The following is an 18370-nucleotide window of genomic DNA, read 5'->3' as shown; positions in this document are numbered from 1 at the left end:
AAGATACACAGCCAAGCAAAATGAAGGTTTGAGGAACTGGACGTTTTGCCTGTTCGAGCCAGCTGACACCAGCAGAGGGAGTTCTGCAGCTGCTGTACAAATCACCTCTTCCAAGCAGAAACTCGAGTGGCTTGTTTTACATAGAATAATACATACAATACATATTACATACATAATACATACAATGTGAACTGTTACCTTCAAGCTAGGAGAAAACACAAGGCCCTGATTTGAATAGATATAGCAAATAAGGTATGATGAGTGAAGCCTGCACGAAAGCAGAAAAGCAAGCAAGACAGCATGCAAGCTTGAAATCCCTAACTCCCACCACTATGGCAGTGTAAGTAAGCCCTGGGGTAAAACAAGTTGGGTTGAAACAAGGTATGAAGTTGGACAGTGGATAGAAACATAACACAGCAAAAGTAATTAGACTTTACCAGAGAAAATATATTTTTGACTGAAGCTTAATCTGAAGAGGATGAAAAACAGTGCCACCCATAGGTCATTTTTGTACCAGAGAAGTGTCCTTGTAATATTCTACACACTTGCATCACATTCAATAGGAATTGCTCAAAGGGGAAAAAAAAAAAAAAGAGAGAGAGAGATAAAAATAAGCAAGTTAGATGACCCTCCTAAAGGAGCAGAAAATCATTTTACAGTTCAGTTCCTGCTGACAGTGAGGATTTCAGACAGCAAAGCAGAGCAGCTGGCCAATGTTTACTCAGAGAAATGCCAGGGAGTACGTGTTACAGCCACGTACTCGATGGGCTTTATGAGCCCGTCTGGTAGCAAACCCCTTGAGATCAGTGCCAAAACAACAACACTACATCTTGGACACATATGAGCTTTCAGGATGTTTAAAGTCTGGGCCTGCAAGAAACTTTATTGAATTGGTGTTGCTTAACAACTATCTGGAAAAAGATCTGAACAAGTTGGCAACATTCAAAGATGACAGAAGTATTTAGATTTGCCATGATAAGAAGTGACAGTGGGGAACTTCAGAGAGAGCAGACAAAGTCATATGAATAAATAGTTTGATAAAATACAAACTTATTGTTGGCAGCTGTAAGATAATTAATTGAGGGTGCTCAGAAAATTGATCTACGCATTCACTGAGCACATCTCCACTGAAACTTTAAGTCAGTGTGCAGCAACAATCCTGAAAGTTAATTAAATGTGAAGATGTGTACAAAGGAGACTAGGAGACTATTATAACATCAGTCATGGTACATCTTCATCTGTGCTCAGGTCTAGTCAATCAGTCTCAAAAGAGTGTAGTACAAACAAAAGGGATTTAAAGTACTGTAAATATGAAGATAGTTTCAGATGAGGGGAGAGTGAGATTTGAAAGTTTTTAATTAGAGAAATGAATAAAGTATTCTAATGGTAAGAGGAGACAAATTTGTGTAGAGACAGATTTCCTTGCCACAAGATGTCATTATTCACAAAAGCTGAATGTCCTCCTGCAGGTTCAGAAAATGGCAGGATTAATTGAAATAAAAGGCTTTGGAGAGTAAGAGAGGGAGGTTGTCAAAGGCAGCTTTTCTCCAAATTGTTTATCATAGATAGAACAAATAAATATTAGTAAGGAATGTACAGTGATCATACATAGTGGAAAATAACACTTCTTCATGCTTTAAGAGATACTAGTTTTTTAAGGAACTCAGCATAACATTACACCAAAAAATTCCTCTAGGATGCTGGTGCAGGTGCTAGGTCTGTGTCTGAATGGAGGAGAAGAACTTGAGGTAAAGCTACTGGTGTAAAATGCTTCTACCAATGACTCTTCTGTAAATGGAAAAAAAAGTATGCATCTCCTACAAAGGTCTCACTTTCCTCTTGATGAACATCTGATCTGATGGAGAACAAAAGGATGTGCTTAGGTGCTGGGTCAAATCAGGGACATGGCTGACCCATTATCTCACCCTAGAAGTTTATGACCTGAAGCCAATAGCTAACAAAATTCATACATGAATCAGAATTAACCATAAGGCTGCAGTAAGAAAACATAGGCTCTGTGTTTCCTTTATAATGTGGTTCATAAATGCCAGCAAAAGCAAGAGAAGTGGAAAGACTCAAGCGGAAAACTTTGTTATTGTCATCCTGCCTCCCCATGAGAGCAACCAGCAGCTTGGCCATGGTGAGCCACTGCAGTCAGTACCAAATCTGACCCCAGCTGAGATGTGAGCTCATATTTCCTAGCCTTGCTATTACTCAAGAACAGCATGATTGTTGTGTTGTGTTGGCAGAAATGGAGGTAAACAGCATCTGCCACTCCAGTGGGGACAAGATGTGGAATCATTTTTGCATACAGCTGTTGCATGTACAGGGAAAAGGAAAAAAAAAAAAAAAAAAGTGAAGCTGCATGTCTGGAAAGGAAGAGATCAAGAAGGAAAATCAATCATTGCACTAAAGGATTACAATTTGTTTCTTTGTAGATGTCTCATAATGCAGTACATTCATTATGCAACCACTTCCTAACACTTCATAGTACTAGCTCCCCAGGAAGCCAGAAAAACATCAACTCTAGGAAGCTAGATCAACTCTAGGAAGCTAGATCAAGATCACAGTTCTCAGCTGTCAGCTTTTCAGCTAGGAGAAAAAATTTCTTCAAGAGAAATACTGAGAGACAGGGTCTCCCAGAGCAAGAATGCAGCATCCCTCAGACGGTCACTGAACTTCTCATCCTTCTCCCATCTCTCCACCTTCTGGCATGTGTTCTCAGCAAGGCCCTTGGGAGACTTCTGGGGAAAGCTGAGTTTTAATCAGCTTTCAGCTTCACAATATCAGGGTGTAACAATCTGCCCAAAGAAATCATTTTTAGCTGCGAAGTTGAATTCTGGATTTAGCTCTTTGCTTTTAGACTGGTGAAAGCATATTGGTTACTTTCTCCAATTTAAAAGTCAAAGAATTACTGAGTGAACAGTATCTTATCTATATTTATACAACTATGGCATGCCTTGTCTTTCAGTCTAACTATCTAAAAACATTGCAACTGTGTGGCCCTGGTCCTTATGTTCTGATGTGCCTTCACCAAACCTCAGCATGCTAGGGTGTGGCGATGGAGTGGGCAGCATATGGAAGAGTCTTGGCCTCCATATAAGCAAAACGGTGTCTGATGATTATACAAAGGCTACAGCCTTCTGAGTCTTTCACCCTTGCATTAGGTTTCTCATGATAGAGCAAGCTCCAGCGCTCATTCTCATGAAGGCAGCTTCTCAGCAGGAAGTCTCAAAGGCAGTCACTATGCACAGCTCCATCATTTGCTACCATAGACTTGAGACAGTAGTTGCTGTAGCTCTGTAGCGAGGAGGAACATGGGGAAGTGGTGGAGCTGGGATCACTCTGCCTGTAGATCACTGGCACTACTGAAGAATCCAAGCCAGCTATTACACCAAAATTGTGCACAGACAGAAGCTCTAAAGCTCAACAAAAACGGGGGTCCCTGACTCAGCTTCTGACACAGCAGAATAGCCTCATAGCTGCACCAGACTCACCTTTCCCTGCTGATTAAAGCCAAACTAGTTTAGTGTCAAACCACTCAGTGCTACAAATTTCATTCAGATAAGACATGGGCATTACAATCTTGTTTCTGCTGAATTAGCTGAAGCACACAATACAGACCTTGGGCCAGCCGTGGGAAGCCAAATTAATTTTGGTCCTGGGTAAAAGCTGCTTTTTGTTTTGCAAACAACATGCAAAAGACATTTGAAGAATTTCATGCTGGCAAAGCAAATTTATACTGGATTAGCACTTTGCCTTTTGTGACCACAACAATTTCATCTGGTTCTAAAAACGCTACAGCCAGATACACTGTACTACACAGATGTGGCCTAAGTATATGTCAACACTGAGCCTGCTGAGCAGTAAGGAGTGTCTGGTTCAGCATGACTACTGAAACAGCACAGACTGTAAATTAGTTCTTGCACAGAGCTAAACTGCCTCTAGTACTGATGCTAGCCTATTTAGCTACCACCAGTGTATTTCCAGTGCACGGCAGTGTGAACCTTAAACACACTCCACATTGCACCCAACTGCCTATGAATCCAGTAAATATACTCTGGCTAGATTCCATCTGCTATGGAAGGGGGGCTGCTAACCTGGCTCTGTGGTACCTCAAAAAAGCCCTACGGCAGAGCTGTTGCTCCAGAGCAGCAGTCAGTACAGACGGTTCACAGTAATATGGAGAATTCAGCCCTTGTGTCTGAATCAGGCCTCTGGGAACTGCTCCTCATTTGGTTGCTTCTACAACCCCCTGCTGGGGTGTCAGGTGCTAGAGCCAGAACTGAGCTTTAAGCACATTTTGTCTCTATGGGGCTTCCTGGGGTGAAGTGGCTCTTTGTCAGGGGAGTGCCATTCCACCAGGGTAGCAGAGAATGCACAACGTTAATAAATCTTGTGCTTTGTTTGTGCTACTGACTTACATTGTAAATTTGCACTGTCAGATGCTGCAAAGCCCAGCAGTACACAAAAGATCTATTTAAAGTAGACCCTTCTTAGGATCAGTCTTGTTTTCTCCCTTAATGAATGAAGTTAAGGCTCTCAGCCTGTCCAGTAGAGCATATTAAAGAGGTGCTGATCTTTAGAGCATCATTCTATGTATATAAAGCTTTTAAGGCCTACTTTACTGGTGGGCTACAAGTGTAAATGCAGAGCAAGCACCACAGCAAATGAGTATATAGGAAACTGTAACACAAGCCATTCTGCAAATAGGCATATTTAGGTATCTCTCTGCTTTCACCCAGAAGTGGACTAAGGACTTTGTAAACTTTCTTATCTTAATTACACTGTTAGAAACCTGGGTCCACTGACATCTCCCATTTTTCTGAGTCGACAGGTATGAGAGTCCTTCTATGCTAGAGCTCCTCTGTAAAAGCTGGCACATCTGGCCCTTGACAATCTATGCCCACAGCTGACAAGATTAACTCTGAACTGCAACACTAAGTAAAAAACCCCAAACAAAAACCAAAATATGTGTGACCTCTCATGTTGATAGCTCTCACTAATACCAGAAAATAGATTGGCACAAAGGTTGCCTATTTCCATGTAAGGAAGAATCCCTCTTGGGATTGTACAGCAGACAAAAATAGAAGCCTTAATCAACCAAGCAGTTTGTAAACTTGGTCTATAGGGACATTCAGCCAAAATCAAGCACTTCAGCAAAAGCTCTTCTTTCTCAAAGAAATTGAGAAAGCTGCAGACATTTTGGTGCCCTACTAAGTTGACCAGTAGAAACAATATCTCTCCAGGCTGCAGTGATAGATGTTATTAAACACCAGTTTTACTGAAAGCATTTCCAAAAGTGTTTCTCTTCAGAGAAACACTCTTCACAAATGACATCCCTTGTTCTTCGCCAATGCTTGAAGAAGTCTTACCTTCCTGAACGGTTGTTAAAAAGGCACCTCCTCCTTGGACTCCAGCCTGATGGTTTTCAATGACACCAACTGGCCATTGGTCCCGTTGTGTCAGAGTCGAAAGTCATATGAAGCACCTCAGAGTTTGACATGACAACAAATAGTAACATTTCCCTGAGGTGTTCCACACTCAAGCAAAATTCCTAGGGCTTACTCCCCCACCTAGGCCAAGCTCAGAAAGGTACTGCAAACTATCTCCATCATGTCTTCATTACCAGTGAAATGGGAGCCAGCCCCCCTGGCTAGGGTAGCACTGTTCTGATGAGCAAGAATTGATAGAGTATGGCTTTGAGCAATAGTCCCACTCTGATAATTTACAGTTTTCCTGCAGCATGGCCTTGCTTCCAATTTTTTTCATCATGTAAGGATCCTTCATTCCAAGGAAAATCCTCACTCCCTCCCTGGTGCAGCCAGCCAATCTCCTGACATGCTGCTGGGGAGCCAAGTGTCTTTGTGGAGCTTCCATGGCTCTAGTGGAAGATTTTCCTGAAAAACTGGGATGGGGATTTGCAAATACCCTGGTTAGAGGCAAAGACGGACTTCTGATTTGCCTTTATCTTCCTGCAAGTAGTCTGAATTGCCCAGCTTCAAGCTCATTGTTACAGACTCCCATAACAAGTGTTTTCAGGGGCTACTGGGAAGGCAATAATGGCACAAGTGATCCTTGCTCACTTTCTCATCCCCTTGTACACAGTTGCAAAAGATTCTTCACACAACTTCTTTAGAATATATATATTTTTATATATAGACTGTGGCAGCTCCAAACAGGATGTCCTGGCTCTGCTTCATGAAGAAACTTGTATGTGTTTTAGATTGCTGAGTAGAACAAGAAACTACTAGCATGCCAGTGGGTAATAAAACACTGATTCATGGCTGGAATAATCATAGGATGAAGTACCTCCTGCCTGGCACTATGAATGCTGCATGTTCATCCATTTAAAACTCTCCATAACATCCTGCTCCTGGAAAGGACCAGCCTAACTCCAAGGGCTCTGTGTCCTTGCATCTAACAGCTGGCACAGGCAAAGAAGGCAAACCCTGTCACTGGCAAACCATTATTTTATTGATATGATTATCTCCTTTCTCCTTGACTGCACTGGCTTGGAGCACTTCACATGATTTTCATATCCCTCCCCACTAGTCATGGATCTCCAGTACAGTTTCTCAGCTCTGACTATAAGAAGAGCAAGTGTGTGTACATTCCTGTCTTGGTAAATGGTAGCACTCTGAGAACACATGAGATGGAACTGCCTTAGCTACAGAGGACATTTCTACCAGTATCATTCTAAATGCCTGTTATTCTCTCTTACTCTTGATTTATTAGTCTCTAGATCACAATCTGTTACAGCAGGGACCAATAACCAAATGCAGGAATGAAATTTCAGGAAGTTTAAATTTATGTCTTCTTCTCCTACTTAATCTTCTGCTCCTTTCCCACCCCCCCACCCCATGCTGAGCCTTTCTCACCACTGTATAATTTACACAGCTTGTTAATTTGGCCCATACAACATAACCATGCCATAAAATATAAAAATAGTGGTAATGAATGGCAGGCAACCTGCAAGCTTCTCCTGAGCATCAACACTGGATGAGTGCCTGCATTATCATTTAATTCAAATATAAAAGAGTTGTAATCTATGGCATGTTACCTCCTCCAGAATTGTAGGTTGTTGGCTTCTTCGCTGTTTTACACTCCCTTGGTGGCATAGAGCTCAAAGGCATTTAGTGTCATTCAAGGCACAGAGCTCTTTTTCAGTAGCTTCACAAGCCTTAAGCTTCACATTTTTTTTGTTGTCTGGTTAGAAGAAAATGGGAATGTTTCACACTCCTACAAGAACTCAGGCTTAACCCATCTCAATGCAGGAGTATCACAGTGTGATATTAAATACCTCTACTGTAGACACTGCTTCTGTGCTCTGAAGGTCTTAGATATTTTCAGAGCCCCTTCTCTCTGAACAGCAGCTGCAGCATGCTGGTTTGACAGCATTTACACACAATGCATCTTCCATGTTGTCCCATTCCAATTAAAATATATATCTTGTTTTTTCCTTTGCTCCTCCTCATCCCCCCACCTACAATAAGAGTTTATATGACTTGCATGAGGTCTCTGCCTCAAACAGTCTTGTGATTTCTGCAGTTTGTCTTTCAAAGTCCATCACACAACAATCCAAACTCACCTATGGCGTAGCTGCATTTGGCATATGCCCTCCATAAACAGCCAACATTTTATTCATACCTAAAGATGGAAAACTAAACAATAAATCCAAACTTTCTGCTTGTATAAATTCCTTTTAGCTGAACAACTCTCAGTGTAATATGCTAGGTAATGAAGTGATAGGTTGTGTACAGGAACAGATCTTGACTTCTCTATGTGTCTAGAGAAGTTACAATTCTATATGCCATTAGGCTTTCAATAGACTTGTCTGAGCAGTGTAGCTTTCTTCAGGAGCTGTACATTGACTGTCCTTGCTCTGGTATTTATATTCCTAGCTATGATGTTGTAGCAATGTCAGCATCGGGAGCTGTCTTCCCCTGTTGGACCACTTGACTTAAGGGATGTGATGAGCTGCAGCTGATAGAAAATATTCTTGTTCACATGTCAAAATGTACTGAGCAGGCAACACACAGGGAATTTATGGTGGGTGTGGACAAAAGTCTCCTTCTTTTAATCCCTCATGTGTAGGACTTGCTGTGCAGTTTCCTCAGACTAGCATTCAACCCACACTGAGAAGATGTTGACAAGGGGTGAGGGATCAGGCATCATACTGTGGAATTTTTACGCCGACCCCTCAGGTCCTTCAGTTTTCATTTGAATGCATGATGATGTGAAATTTTCCTGTTGCTTCACCATTTTGGTGTCCAAGAATAACAGTTTTCCCTTGAGAAAAAAAAGGAATATTTTTTAAAGAAAAAATGTCCTGGGAAGGCAAGAACAATTTCTTATGTCATTGCAGCCATTGCATCCCAGCACTGGCATGGCAAGAAGGAGCTAACATACCTGAAAGGCTTTACTTTGACATGATTTTCTTTTGCACTCCCTAGTTAGCCATAAATATCTATCATCATGGACTTTAGACTTCTGGGTTTTTCCCCACACATTCTTTGAGCCATCATAATATAGCAGTAATGTTGATGTGCTGTCCAGGCATGAGAAAGGTTGTCTAGATGAAACTTACTCAGTAATAAACTGGTTATGCAAGCATCATTTGCACATCTGTACAAAGTTCCTTATTCTGGAAGATATTTTTTATTGTCAGGACCATATTTATATGTGGGCTTTAAAAATACATTTAAGCATAAATAATACTTGCACAAGATAAACATAAATAATACCTGCACAAAACCTTACAATATAAAATATATTAATACATATGAAGATTATTAATGATAATGTTAGGTACATTTTATGTCAGTGGAATGACTCTATTACAAAGAAGAAGTTGTCCAACTTTTGTCATCCAGAGCTGGTAAATGAAGGAATAATAGCCAGAGGTTCAGGTTACTAATTAAAAGTAAGGGAGTGTTCAGAGTATTCATACTAGTTAGCAGAAGAAACACTAATAGAAATGTTTAATAGTTATCTTCAGAAAAAGTAGGAGTTCATAAATATATACCTGTCTTTGGAACCATGGTTTTCAAAGGAAAGCTGCAGGCAATGTAAGAAACTACACTAAGTGATGAAAAAATGTAAGTACGTTTAAAAAAATGAAGTCAAATAGAAACACACATGTATAGACAAGTGTGTATATGTATATAGGTGTATCTGCATTTTAAGCATATTCTGTAAAACTTATGCATGCATAAAAACGTATGTGTGCATCATCTGTACATACACGTGAACATTTATGCATACACCTATGTGTACACACTGCTTAGGAGGCTTGTCTTGTGGGAAGGCTGTAGGTTAGTGCATCAGAACACTGTCACAGGCTTGGTCCCATTTAAACCAGCGCGCAGCAGCAAACGAGGCGCAGGTATTACTACGAGTTTTCGTTTCCTGCGCAGGTTGCACCTTTATTCTTTATTTGTGCCCCCATTTGCAATGCATGCTCTGCTGTCCCTCCTGCATTCCTGGTGCCTACAGGTCACAGTGGATTGCGCAACCAACTTCGCCGCACTCCTCTTTACTGCTCTAAACGGGCTACTAACAGCATTGTTTCACGTTACCGACAGGCACCACAGAAACCGGGAGGAGGCCAGGCACTACGGGGTCAAGCCGGGCGAGTTTCCTCTCGGGGCCGCCGGCGCCGGAACCCGGCCCTGGCTGGCCTCCTCTCTTCCCGCCCCTCCCCGCTCCACCTCGCGCACTCACGCGGGCCGACGCCGGGCCCCGCCCCCTGTGCGGTCGAGGCCCTCCCCCACGCGCCGCGTGAATCAGCTGATTCGCGCCGCGGGAGCCAGTGGCAAGGCCGGCGGCCGGAGCGAGGGCGGTGCCGGGTGAGACGGCCGCGGCGCGAGGGCGGGGGTGGCGGTGAGACGCGGAGGGGCCGCGAGCTCCTTGCCGCAGGAGGAGCGGAGCCTGGGTCAGGCCGCGCGGGGGTGGCGGGAAGGGGGCTCCTCGCTGCGCGAGGGCTCTGACGCGAACCCTCGTCCCGTCCGCGGCCTCCGACCGCCGGCTCCTCGCTGCGCGGCCCTGCTTGAGGCATCGCCCCCCAGGCCTCTCCCCTGGGAGCTGCTCCGTCAGGGCAGGCGCTGCACGCACAGCTGCCAACAGGTGGGGAAAGTTTGGGGGGCGCTGAGGAGCAGCGAGGGGAAAGGCTAACCTCTCCCGAAGGGAAGCGGGGAGCGCATTGGTGCGGCGGGAACCTGGCTGGCCGAAGCGTTATGGGCCGGCTCGCCGCGATCCCTGCGCCCCCCGCGATCCCTGCGGCCTCCACACCTTAGCTTTAGGAGTGGTCGTGGAGTGCTGCTCTGGTCTTAGGGGAACAGGCCCTTCGCGGCTGAGGACTGTGCTTGAGAAGCTAGGGAGAGGCTAGAGAACAGCGGTGAGTGACTCTACAACTCTTTCTGCAGTCTGGTAGAGCAGAGATGCTGAGATGTAATTTTGTAGATTTCTAAAGGGCTCTTGCCTTTAGATGGGAAGAGACTACCTGAACTTTAAATAGTATGACCTTCATCTTCCTCCACGTTCGTTTCAGAGACTTCGCTCTGCATGACTTGGTTGCCGTTTGAACTTTCAGAGCTTCCTGAGTGGTAGTCTAGTGCAGGTGCGGTGTTGTGTACCGATGACGTAGAATGCTGGCACTCGCACTGAGTTCTCAGCACAAAAATATTTTGGGGAGGCACCTAGAGTTGTTGTAGATGATTGGTAATTCATCAGTGTTGTCATAGTGTAGCAACTTGTGAAAACTAACTGCACTTAACCATCTCTGGGTTTTTGTAGAGGTAACTTTTCAGAAGGGGAAGCACCTCAATGTGTACTAATTTAAGAACACATGATTTCAAAATAGGAGGAGGAATGGAATGGGCATTCAGAATTTTTTTGAGTCTCTTATAATTTTGGTAAATTTTAAATTATGTGCCATAGTAGATAGTTTTCTAGCAGTGTTCTTTTAGCTGATCCTAGGCCCTTTATTAATTGCGTTTTTCCGGATTGCTTTATATGTTATTTGCTGCCATCCCTCATTCACTGGAACTGGCATTAAAAGCTTTGAGCCCTCATCTGCAGGGATTGCTACAGTCTTTTATTAGCAAATAGTTTTGCTTTGCTCTGAGCAAATCAAACACAGTGTGGTTGTACTTAGTGCTGACCCAAACACAAGAGTTTCTTTAACTGGTAATGCATTATATGTGAACCACAGCTATCAGTCATAAATGATACATATGTAGACAGGACTAATGCTGACAGTCCTCTGGAGTTAGAAAGCTTGGTGTTAACCTCCTTCAGAACCCGAGTAGATAATTTTGGGTATCATCTTGCAGTTGGTAATGTTGGTAATGTAAGTTATCACTAAATATGATGCAACAGATTTATTGAAAACATATTTGTACATGGCTGAGAATGTGTTCAAACAAGTCTGAAAGCCATAGAAATATTTGTAGTATGTTAACTGTAGCAGGTAAATAAGCACATGAGGCTGATGGGAGTGCTAGTATTTCTGAAAGTCAGGGGCATGATAGTTGTTCCTGTTCAGCACTGAGTGTATGATTATTCTTTACATCTATGATTTTTGTTAAAGAAAGGTCAATGTCCAGTGAAGGACACAGTCCCACAGTAATGAAGTAATGTTTATTTCTTGCTATAACAGTTACTTAGGTGTGGTAATGTTTGATTTTTGGAGAATTTGAATTAGCATTCCACTCTCTCAAGTGGAGAGTATGACATCAGTGTCATGCTAGTGACCATCTGTCTGTAACACATCCATTTCATAATTTGGCACTATTTCACACTTTTTTACTCTTGCAGTGTTGAAGGAAAAATGTGTACGAAGTAAATGCATGGGCAGAGCAGTTCAGGTGCTGGTATCATACTGATCTATACCCCGAGAATGGTGTATTGTGCCTGGCTGCTCACTTCTATGAACATAAAGTCTAACAACAATTAATGTTGGTGGAAAAGAAATAATATATATATAATGCTACAACATAATATTGTATATATGTGAAAATCAGTGATGAAAATTACATACTCCTATTGGAAGGAAGAAACATTTTGATCACTTAATTTGTAGCTGTGACCAAATGACTTGTATTTTATATTAACTCTGAAATGGGAATAAAGTTGTGTTGTATTGAAGAATAAATCTTAGGAAGAGCAACTGAAGAAGCTGAGGCTGTTTAGTTTGGGAAAGAGGAGGCTGAGGGGAGACCTCATTGCTCTCTACCACTACCTGAAAGAACCTCATAGACAGGCTGGTGTTGGTCTCTTCTCACAAGAAATTAGTGATAGAACAAGAGAGAATGGCCTCGTAGAATCAAGGTTGGAAAAGACCTCAGAGATCAAGTCCAACCTGTCACCCAACACCTCACTGGGCAGTGACTGGCTGGAAAGCAGCCCTGAGGGCAGTGGTGGGTGCTGGTGGATGAGAAGCTCAACGTGAGCTCTCAGTGTGCACTTGCAGCTCAGAAAGCCAATCAGATCCTGGGTTGCATCAAGAGAAGTGTGGCCAGCAGGTCAAGGGAGGTGATTCTCCCCCTCTACTCAACTCTGGTGAGACCCCACCTGCAGTACTGCGTCCAGTTCTGGAGCCCCTATTACAAGAGGGATATGGAGGTGCTGGACGGTGTCCAGAGAAGGGCCACGAGGATGATCAGAGGGCTGGAGCACCTCTCCTATGAGGACAGATTGAAAGGGTTGGGGCTGTTCATTCTGGAGAAGAGAAGGCCCTGAGTTGACCTAATTGTGGCCTTCCAGTATCTGAAGGGGGCCTACTGGGGTGTCTGCTGCCCATGGTAGCGGGGCTGGAACTAGATGATCCTTGTGGTCCCTTCCAACCCTGACTGATACTATGATAACTAAACCATGGCTTCGAGTGCCACATCCAATCCCTTTTTGAACACCTCCAGGGACGGTGACTCCACCACCTCCCTGGGCATTCCAATGGCCATTTACTCTCTCTATGAAGAACTTTCTCCTCACCTTGAGCCTAAACTTCCCCTGGCGTAGCTTGAGACTGTGTCTTCTTGTTCTGGTGCTGATTGCCTGGGAATAGAGACCAACCTCCCACCTGTCTACAACCTCCTTTCAGGTAGTTGTAGAGAGCAATAAGGTCTCCCCTGAGCCTCCTCCAGGCTAAACAATTCCAGCTCCCTCAGCCTCTCCTCATAAGGCTTGTGCTCAAGGCCTCTCCCCAGCCACATTTCCCTTCTCTGGACACGTTCAAGTGTCTCAGTATCACAGTATAACTAATGTTGGAAGAGACCTTGAGGATCGAGTCCAAACTGTCTCCACAGACCTCATGACTAGACCATGGCACCAAGTGCCATGTCCAGTCTCCTCTTGAACACCTCCAGGGACGGTGACTCCACCACCTCCCTGGGCAGCCCATTCCGACGACAAATTACTCACTCGGTGAAGAACTTTCTCCTCGCCTCAAGTCTAAACCTCCCCTGGCGCAGCTTGAGACTGTGTCCCCTTGTTCTGGTGCTGGTTGCCTGGGAGAAGAGACCAACCCCTTCCTGGCTACAACCACCTTTCAGGTAGTTGTAGAGGGCAATGAGGTCACCCCTGAGCCTCCTCCTCTCCAGGCTAAACAATCCCAGCTCCCTCAGCCTCTCCTCACAGGGCTTGTGCTCAAGGCCTCTCACCAGCTTTGTTGCCCTTCTCTGGACACGTTCAAGTGTCTCAATGTCCTTCTTAAACTGAGGGGCCCAGAACTGGACACAGTACTCAAGGTGCGGCCTAACCAGTGCTGAGTACAGGGGCACAATGACCTCCCTGCTCCTGCTGGCCGCACCATTTCTGATGCAGGCCAGGATTCCATTGGCCTTCTCGGCCACCTGGGTACACTGCTGGCTCATGTTCAGCCGGCTGTCAACCAGTACCCCCAGGTCCCTTTCTGCCTGGCTGTCTCCAGCCTGTAGCTCTGCATGGGGTTGTTATGACCGAAGTGCAGCACCCGGCACTTGGACTTGTTAAATGACATCATGTTGGACTCTGACCATCTGTCCAGCCTGCCAAGGTCTCTTTGGAGAGCCCTCCCAACTTGGTGTTGTCTGCAAACTTGCTAATGGTGGACTCAATCCCCTCATCCAGATCATCAATAAAGATATTGAACAGGATTGGCCCCAACACTGATCCCTGGCGGACACCATTCATGACTGGCTGCCTCAAACTATGACTGGGTAGGTTTAGACTGGACATTAGGAAAAAAATTTTCACAATAAGAGCGGTCAGGCGTTGGAATGGGCTGCCTAGGGAGGTGGTTCAGTCACCAACCCTGGATGTGTTTAAAGGTTGTTCAGATGTAGTGCTTGGGGATATGGTTTAGGGGGCGAACTATGTAGAGTAGGGTTATTAGTTGGACTTGGTGATCCTGAGGGTCTTTTCCCACCTGAATGTTTCTGTGATTCTGTCTTAGGAGTGAGTGAAAACTTGCAGTAAACTTAAATTACTTGTAGATGTCTTAAAAGATGAGTCATTTGTGGAAAGAAAGTAGTTTGACCATAATTTTTTCTTGATATGCATAAATGCTTAATGCAACCTTAAAGGTGAGCTTCTATAAATAAACTGTATCATCTCTAATATACTGCTGTCTTCACTTTTCATTCACCAGTGGTGCTGGTTACTTACTTAAAAATTGCATAAATAATTTTCTAATCAGGCCTTGAAGGGAGATCTCGTGGAAAAGGTCATCAGGTGTCTGGCTTTAACATACTGGTACAATCATAAGTTTCCATGAGAATTACACTAAGTTTTTTGTGCAGTTGAAGCTCATGAAAATGGAAGAAATTCTCTGAGCCCTTAACCTCCCCACCACCCAAACACAAACCAAAACAAAAAAACCCCCACCCACCCATCAAAATAAAACCCAAAACTGCAACCACAACCAGCACAACCCCCTTCAAAAAAACCCAACCCCATTAATTATAAAGCCAAGAATTTCAAACTTCAGTTGCCCAATCTTAAATAAGTATCTATATGATGTAAATGATACAATTGGTAATACTTTGTGGTGAAGTTGCGATCTCTCTCTGATTCACCGATCTATTGGATATTTACATGTGAAGCTGGAGTTCCTCACAGAGAAGTGTTAGTGTTACCCCAAAAATGAATTGTGGGGTTAGGTGGTTTTGAGTAGGCTAAAAAATTGCTCCCAATGTACTTGCTTTGAGCAAGGACACATCATAAAGTTAGAAGTTCAAAAAATGTGCTTCCATTTTCCTTTTTCTTCAACACCTCTGTTCCTGAAACATGGCATGACTGTTTCCTTATATTTGTGAGACTTCCTCTGTTAATATTTAAAAGTTAACTTTAACACTTCTGCAGTTGCGAGTGGTTGGTGAAGAGAGAAAAAAGTGTCTTGAAAGCAGTATATTTCTGGTGAAAAGTGTGACTTTTTGTTCCTGGAAAGAATGCTCTGATTATTTTTGGAGCAAGATGCATATGACTTATCACAGTACTATTCCAGAATGCTAATTTAATTCTGTATTTTGTGGTTCTTTATTTTTTTGTGGTATGCTCTTTGCAAACCCTGAAGCCCAAATCACTATTTTAGTGTTTTGTATATGGAAAACTGGAAATACTTGATATGTGTTGTGGTTCATGTGTATAAGGATCAGCTTGGTAGTTTATTCTTCAGAGCAGTGTAGTGAAAGCACAGGAATTTATGTTAGTTACTTCAATTATTTATCAGCTTGATGACTACTGTTTGCCAGTGAGTATGCAAGTTACAGGTTTGAATATAAAGGAAAATAAAAGCCAAACATTAGAAGCTAAGATTAATTGTAGGTTTGTTTCATTACAAGAAAAGTAACACAGAGGTAATCTTCGTTGAGATGGTAATGTGAGGGTGAAATGGGAAAATTTGAAATCTGAAAATATGAATACGTAGAGTAGCCACTTTTCTCTCTTTGGCTTCTGCAGTCTTACCATATCTTCATAGATACTCTGCTAACATGAAGAAAAGTTCTGAGCTCTTAGTTGGTTTTATGCATTTCTCCAATGGCTTTACCAGAACTCTGCTTTCTAGTAGTAGTATGTGCTTTGATTCAGCAGTAGGATTATGCGTTCAACTCAACTGTTTTCTGCTCATACAAATCTGTTTATACATTGAGCTTGAACATAGAATTCTATCTTAATTTGCCTGATGATGTTTTGATGTTCCATGAATGGTATACTGAGAATTGCATAGAGAGATTGATGTTAATATCTGTCTTTGAACTAGGTTTTGTTCGGTCTGTCCTTACGGATGAGATGAGTAGATAGGACAAGTCTGTCTGTTTAGCTTTTGTCTGCCAACTCAGTGTGAGTGAAATAAATACTTCAACCATCTTACTGTTGTGGAAGTGCTTATTTACCATGAAATCTAGAGCTTTTCTCCCTTTTTATTTGTTTGTTTGTTTAAGGTGTAATGTTATTTGTAGATAAATAGCTGATTTTTATGTTTTACAGTTTGTGAAAATATTATCCCTTTTGAAAGAGGAATGATTTGGTGGTGATGGAGTGCTGCCACTGACAGATGGATGCCCAGGAAAGAAGGTGAGAATGGGCAGCTAGGTGAAGCCACAGAGAGGCTTCCTAAAATAGCCTGCTCGTGATCATCCTGTAAGATTAGGTGATGTCAGCATACTTTATATGTCATTTAGGCTAAAGGGAAGAAGAGGAACAACTTAACTTTAGTTTCAATTATATTTGGAATATTCAACTTGTTACAGCAGCAGTTTTAAGTCTATTACTGTAACTTCTAGCCTTAGGCTAGAAACTTGAAAGTAACATTTTCTGGTGAACAGTAAATCCTTCTGTGTTATCTGCACCTGTGAATTTTGATTCTGGATCAGTAGCTCTGCAACAGACTACTCTCTTGCTCCTTGTTTCCTTTGCTAAGATACCTGACAGGTCAGATGTTCATGAGAGGGAAAAATTAATGTCTTGTAATGAATCCTGGTATGTGAATGTCCAAATCTGTCTTAGGCTGTTCTCTGAAGGCTTAAATGGATAGAAGCCCAAATATCAGGCTTTGGACTGAATATAATGCTCAATATTTTGATGAAAACTCTCTCTATTACTGTGTCTTTGGTGTTCTTTGCCTATCCAAATAAAATTTGTATTTTGGTTTTATATAAATGTCCTGACTGTGATGTTGGACTTTTTTTCTGGCCTATAACTTGATTGGTTTATTTTTAATTTACTTCTAATTTAGACACAAGTCCTATGTATTTAAAATGCAAGATGAACTCTGTGCTTTAATATGTTGTGTGTTTGGATTTAATTGCTTATCTGCATTCTAAGAAGAGTTCCTGACTGTTGCCCTATTCTTGGTTGGTGTGGTGCTTTGTTGTTGTTGTTTTTTTTTAATTTTTCCCTTCTCTTAATATTATAAAGGAATAATAGGGATTTGGAATGGGCACAGGAACTAAGAGACATAATTCCATTTCTTGATTTTTCTGATCTTCAATGTTTCAGTGGGAAAATACTTAATTAAAAAAAATCAGTAGCCTGCCTGAATAAGGCCTTACAGCTTTTGAATGTGCTACTTGCATAAGTTGTCCACAGTGCAGCATGTCAGACTGGGTTTGCTTTGGTTTTGGAATACACTTGGTATTTTAAAAAATTATTATTATTGGTTTAATTTTTTAAACATTTTCTTTTTGTTGGTGCCCTTTCTTCGAGACAAACATTGTTAGTCTGTCAAAGCGTTCTTTGCTACCTTATGTACTTGCTTTCACAAGTTTGTGTAAAGCTGCAAGAACTGATTTGTATGAGGAGTAAATGTCTGTTGGCAAATAAGAAGCTAAAGCTACTTTTTATTGCAGGATAGGTAACAAAATTCTCTGTAAACTTTTAAATAAATTTAAAGACAACTCTTAATTTAATTGAAATGCTGCCAGTGTATACTGATGTTTAAAATTACTTTTTGAGTTTAAATCAAATGATTATGCAAATTGTGAAAACTCTGCTTCTTGTTAAAGTTCTGAAGAATTTTCTGCTGAATGGGAGAAGCTGCTGACTGAGCATTCAAACCAGACAATGTGGAAGTATGAAATCAACAAGTTCCAGTCACTCCTTCAACCCCAGATTCCTCTGTTGTGTTTCAGGATATATTTTTTGTTCTTGGTTCAATTGATTTAAATGACTGGCTCATTTCAATCTGAGAAACTTGTTAAGAATTTAAAGAGAAAAAAAAAAAACCAAACAAACTTCATTTTCTCTCTCAAGGTGGAAGTGAATGTATATGAAGGATGAGCTCTTAGATGTGTAATGTTTTTGAAGACATTGTGAATGGGAATAATCTGTTCACAGTAACATCTGCACAAAGTGCATCCTTGACTTAATTACTTTTAAAGCAGATGTTGTT

The 18370-nt window shown here is 42.2% G+C and overlaps 1 protein-coding gene across 1 annotated transcript in view; it reads left to right on the top strand.

Moving 5' to 3' along the window:
• Positions 1–9981: 9981 nt before the first annotated feature.
• ALS2 (alsin Rho guanine nucleotide exchange factor ALS2) overlaps positions 9982–18370 on the top strand; it is a 42073-nt gene continuing 33684 nt past the window's right edge. The window contains exons 1-2 of the mRNA XM_009896476.2: positions 9982–10128; positions 16468–16554. Coding sequence (XP_009894778.2) covers positions 16535–16554 — 20 coding nt within the window. The 5' untranslated portion in view covers positions 9982–10128; positions 16468–16534. The remainder of the gene's footprint in view (positions 10129–16467; positions 16555–18370) is intronic.

Source organism: Dryobates pubescens, chromosome 2 (assembly GCF_014839835.1).
Source record: "Dryobates pubescens isolate bDryPub1 chromosome 2, bDryPub1.pri, whole genome shotgun sequence".
NCBI lineage: Eukaryota > Metazoa > Chordata > Aves > Piciformes > Picidae > Dryobates > Dryobates pubescens.
Note: the sequence above shows the minus strand (reverse complement) of the source record. Positions and strands in the feature narration are given on the sequence as shown.